Source organism: Denticeps clupeoides, chromosome 5, assembly GCF_900700375.1.
Source record: "Denticeps clupeoides chromosome 5, fDenClu1.1, whole genome shotgun sequence".
NCBI classification, from domain to species: Eukaryota; Metazoa; Chordata; class Actinopteri; order Clupeiformes; family Denticipitidae; genus Denticeps; species Denticeps clupeoides.
Window position 1 is genome coordinate 957,338 of NC_041711.1, and position 5,071 is coordinate 962,408.

Sequence of the window (5,071 nt, forward strand, 5' to 3'; positions counted from 1 at the left end):
CTCATTTAAAATAAGAAAAATGTGTCTGGAAGGCCAATATATTCACGCTTCTCTTATTTTTTTTTCCACATTGTAAAGCAGTAAACGTTATTTTGAGTCAATGTTGTAATGGTTATTTTTCTTACGGTCAAAATGAACAGGCAAGGTGTGCCTTTTCCGTCTCATTTAAAATAAGAAATGCCTCTGTCTGGAAGGCCCATATATGCACGCTTCTCTTATTTTTTTCGACATTGAAAAGCAGTAAACGTTATTTTGAGTCAATGTTGTAATGGTTATTTTCTTATGAACAGGCAGGGGGTGTCTTTTCCCGTCTCATTTAAAATAAGAAATGTGTCTGTAAATGCTGTCATGCACCTGTTTTTTTTTTCTTTTTTAAAATTTAATTTCTCTCTTAGATGCCAAACAAAAAAACAAACTGCCCGATTTGCCATGGCCTGTACTGGAATGTTCACCAGCATCTAATTCAGGTCCACAACCTGTCCATCGCAGTTGAGAGGAAACTTCTTCTGGCATCAAAGTCGGGCAGGTTTTCGGGCAAAATTGACTGCCCCGTGCAGAACTGCACGGCACGTGGCCTTTTGCGCCTGGACTCCCACATCAGAACCCAGCATGACCTGACGTCCGACGAGTCTTCTCACCTCATAGCGAAGGCCAAGAGGAAAGCCGCCAGGCATGCCTTAAAAAAATTCCAGCGCGAACCAAAGCCGGACACTGACATGGGAGTCAGAGTCCAAATGCTGCAGGAGCAGGTCAGACGACTGGAGGACAATAAGGGTGAGAAGAAGGAAGTGCAGCCAGCGCCCTGCTCATCGACCTTGGGTAAATGTATATTCTGATGTATTAAATGAGCAAATGTATGTGTGTGCATTTTTTATGTCTTTGCAATAACTTTGTGGTGTTCTTTTTAAAGATACACTTCTGGAGCAATACCGGACCCACGTTCTCGGTATGCGTACGTCAGCCAAATCCGAATCGAACGCAGGCCAGCAGGTGCGCCATGTCCAAAATTTTCTTCAACACATGTGGGGAAAGATGTCTCCTCCAACTCTGAACCTGAGCTTTCTAACGAACCACACAAAGATTTATAGGTCCATTTTAATTACATATGTGTGTGTGTGTGTGTGTGTGTGTGTGTGTGTGTGTGTGTGTGTGTGTGTGTATTTATGCTATTATCACTCACATCATTAAGCAATACTTATTGAAATTCATTTCTCTTTCTTACCAGCTGGGTCTCAAACCTTTCGAGCCGATTTAGGGCCACCACTGTGAAGGTTTACCTGGGCAACGTGTCAAAATTCATCAGTTATTTGACCCTTGACCGGCCGCGTGGTACAAAAATTGGAAACAACAGTTTGCGGGCCCTTTCTGTTGCATTGAGGCGGTTGAATGACACAATACTCACTGAGGTGAAGCATCGAAGGCTGGAGGTGCGTCATGAAAAGTCCAAAAATATGTTAAAAATGACCACATTAGAACAACTCGTCCGGAAGACATCAGAGCGAATTCCCAAGGCTTTGGGTACGTTTTTGCTACTAATTCGTTTTTTTTTATTTTTTTTTTTATTATAATAGTTACAATATTAACATTTTTTTTCGTGCTTTGCAGATTACCTGGCGCACAACAGCAATTCGGATTCGCTGAGGTCATGTCTTGGGTACATAGCCACGTATTTATACGCCACTACTGGTCATCGGAGTGCTGTGGTTTCGAACATGACCGTTCGCGAGTTCCAGGATGCTGACGAGCACGACGGGAGATACGTCATAAACGTGTGCGTGTGTGTTATTCATTTTGGGACTAGGAATGCAAAACAAGCTCTTTAATTATTTACCAACATGCAACAATGAATCGATTGCCTTTCCACATTTAGGTGAAGGATCACAAGACTGCAGCATCCTTTGGGATGGCAAAAATCCCATTGTCTTCATCAGAGATGGCCTGGCTGAAAAAGTTCTTTGATCTGAGACCCACGCTGCCAGGCTACACGGAAGAGGTGCCGACTTTTTTCTTCACCTCGAAGGGTCAGGTCTTCTCCAAGATTAGCCAGGTGGTCGCCGAGACGTGTCAGAAGCTTGGCTTCAGCCCAAACATTTCGGTGACCTCCATCAGAAGCGCTGTTGCGACCTGTGTGAGCTGATGGCATTGTCACGCTAAGGATCCTTAGGAATGACAAATGTGCTAACGTTTAATTCCTTCATGTGAAAAGGTGGAGCGTAACCTGCCGACAGACGAACGTCGGGATGTCACAAACCTTATGTGCCACTCGGAGGAGGTGGCGAACCGATATTACGTTGGAGAACGGTCCGTGATCGAGGCACATGCCGCTCGTCTCAAACTGCGCTCTGCACTGGGCCTTGGGGGTGCCACGCCAGGTGACCGTGGGCATTCCTGCAATAACGTGGACCACAACGAGGAGCAGCAGCAGCAGCAGCAGCAGCAGCAGAAGGAGGAGGAGGAGGAGAAGAAGGAGGAGGAGGAGGAGGAGGAGGAGGAGGAGGAGGAGAAAAAAAAAGATTGTGAGGAGCGTGACAAAATAGAGTCTCCCCCTGTGGGCCCACAGCATCCCCATACACCTGTAAGAAACTGATAAATGCTGTGAAAATGTGTAATCTTCATGTGCACTTGTCATGCCTAAATTGTCCTTTTGTCATTTTGAAGCCCAGAGTTCAGGACAACGAGCAGTCCACACTTTGCCAAACAGAAGGCCTTAATTCCTCACCTGTCTGTGTGAGTCCACTACCCAGGCAAAGACCTCCGGTAGGCGATGAGCAGTATAGCATGTGGAATCATCGGGAGAAATGTCTCATTTTCTTTTCTTCTATTAAATTTAGGTTGAAGGACTCAGACGCGCTATGCAGTACACTCACGAGTTTAAAAATACAATCTGGCAACTGTTTCAGGACCATACTGGTGGCCTCAATCAGGCAAAGGCAAGTATCTGAAATAAAAGTGAATGAAGATTTTATTATTTTTTTTTATTAATGATTTTTTTGTGTTGCTTCTAGGTCCATTCGATTCTTTTGAGCAACCCGGACGTGTTGAAGCAGTGCAAAACGTACCAAATGACTGTACATAATGTCAGAAGTCTCATAAAATGTATGCAATCAAAAAATAAAAAAAAGGAAACCTATATCAATTGTTGTGTCCTTTTATATTAAAAGTGGTGTTTCTCCTTTTGACAAGTCAATGTGCATGCTTGGGTCCCCTGTGGCAAGCAAGGTGTGAAGTGCTTAGCCTAATGAAGGCCCACCCCCTGGGGCAAGGTGTGAACTGACAGTCAGAGAGTCGGCTTTCTTATATTTTTTTCATGGCACAAAAACCCTTCCTTTTTCTGTCATATCAACCATGTTCTGCTAAGGGGGGCTAGGCACCGCACACCTTTCTTACTGTCAATATGAACGGGAGACACGTCCCCTTTGTGTCATTATAACAGGAAAAGTATCTGAAATTACCAGAACTGTTCTCGCCGCACGCGCCTCTTATTATATTAACGTACAAAATAAGCACACTGCTCGGTCAATGCTGTATGTCGTATTTTTTTGGGCTTGGTCAATTTTGTCTGGGGCCTTTTTTTTCATTAAAAATAAGAAATGTGTCTTGGGCTTCCATAAATGGGAAAAGCTTGAAAAATGTCATTATAGTAAAAATAAAGTCATAGTCCATTATGTGAAAACCTGTAAAAATAGTTTAAAAGCATTAAAAAACTAATTCGGGAGAGAAAAAAGTCAAAAAAATGACAAAGTGGAAAAAAAAAAACTAAGTCGGGAGTCGAAAAGCTGAAAAAATGACAAAGTGGAAAAAAAAAACTAAGTCGGGAGTCGAAAAGCTGAAAAAAAAATGACAAAGTGGAAAAAAACAAGAAAAAAAACTAAGTCGGGAGTCGAAAAGCTGAAAAAATGACAAAGTGGAAAAAAAAAAACTAAGTCGGGAGTCGAAAAGCTGAAAAAATGACAAAGTGGAAAAAAAAAAAACTAAGTCGGGAGTCGAAAAGCTGAAAAAATGACAAAGTGGAAAAAAAAAAACTAAGTCGGGAGTCGAAAAGCTGAAAAAATGACAAAGTGGAAAAAAAAAACTAAGTCGGGAGTCGAAAAACGGAAAAAAATGACAAAGTGGAAAAAAAAAACTAAGTCGGGAGTCGAAAAAAACGGAAAAAATGACAAGTGGAAAAAAAAAACTAAAGTTCGGGAGTCGAAAAGCTGAAAAAATGACCAAAGTGGAAAAACATAACTAAAGTCGGGAGTCGAAAAAGCTGAAAAAAATGACAAAGTGGAAAAAAAAAACTAAGTCGGGAGTCGAAAAGCTGAAAAAATGACAAAGTGGAAAAAAAAAAAAAAACTAAGTCGGGAGTCGAAAAAGTGGAAAAAAACTGACAAAGTCCCAAAATTTACCCAGCGTGCCGAGGGGGACCCCTCCAAGGCTGAGGTCAGCGGGAGGTCCTCCTGACCGGACCAGAGTGCACCTAAATCGGGGAAGAAGTGGAGACCCCGGGCCCTCTCTGGTTTCTCAGAAGTGTATAGGTAGAGAGCTGAGGGGTATGAAAAAGCTGAAAAAATCGACAAAGGTCCAAAAAAAAAAAGAAGTGGAAAAAATGACAAAGTGGAAAAAAAAAAAAAAAAAACAATAAGTCGAAAGTGGAAAAAAGCTGAAAAAATGACAAAGTGGAAAAAAAAAAACTAAGTCGGGAGTCGAAAAAGTGGAAAAAAACTGACAAAGTCCAAAAATTTACCCAGCGTGCCGAGGGGGACCTCCAAGGCTGAGGTCAGCCGGTCTCCTGACCGACCAGAGTGCACCTAAATCGGGGAAGAAGCGAGAACCCGGCCTCTCTGGTTCTCAGAAGTGTATAGGTAGAGCTGAGGGGTATGAAAAAGCTGAAAAAAATCGACAAGTCCAAAAAAAGTCAAAAAAATGACAAAGTCCAAATTTTTCTAAGTCGAAAGTGGAAAAAGTGAAAAAAATGACAAAGTGGAAAAAAATTTCTAAGTCGAAAAAATTTTCTAAGTCGAGAGTTGAAATTCTCTCCAAAAAATGACAAAGTCCAAAAAAAATTCTAAGTCGAGACTCAAAAAAAACT

At 41.9% G+C, this 5,071-nt stretch overlaps 1 protein-coding gene and 1 long non-coding RNA gene across 2 annotated transcripts in view; both read left to right on the forward strand.

Annotated features, from left to right (window-relative positions):
* LOC114789810 (uncharacterized) overlaps nucleotides 1-2,587 on the forward strand; it is a 3,241-nt gene extending 654 nt beyond the window's left edge. The window contains exons 2-7 of the mRNA XM_028979211.1: nucleotides 396-819; nucleotides 911-1,088; nucleotides 1,226-1,518; nucleotides 1,606-1,769; nucleotides 1,871-2,128; nucleotides 2,207-2,587. Coding sequence (XP_028835044.1) covers nucleotides 396-819; nucleotides 911-1,088; nucleotides 1,226-1,518; nucleotides 1,606-1,769; nucleotides 1,871-2,128; nucleotides 2,207-2,587 — 1,698 coding nt within the window. The remainder of the gene's footprint in view (nucleotides 1-395; nucleotides 820-910; nucleotides 1,089-1,225; nucleotides 1,519-1,605; nucleotides 1,770-1,870; nucleotides 2,129-2,206) is intronic.
* Nucleotides 2,495-2,931, forward strand: LOC114790092 (uncharacterized). The gene is made up of 3 exons (XR_003749764.1): nucleotides 2,495-2,575; nucleotides 2,659-2,757; nucleotides 2,832-2,931. It is a non-coding gene; the product is annotated as an uncharacterized LOC114790092 (long non-coding RNA).
* Nucleotides 2,932-5,071: the final 2,140 nt, after the last annotated feature.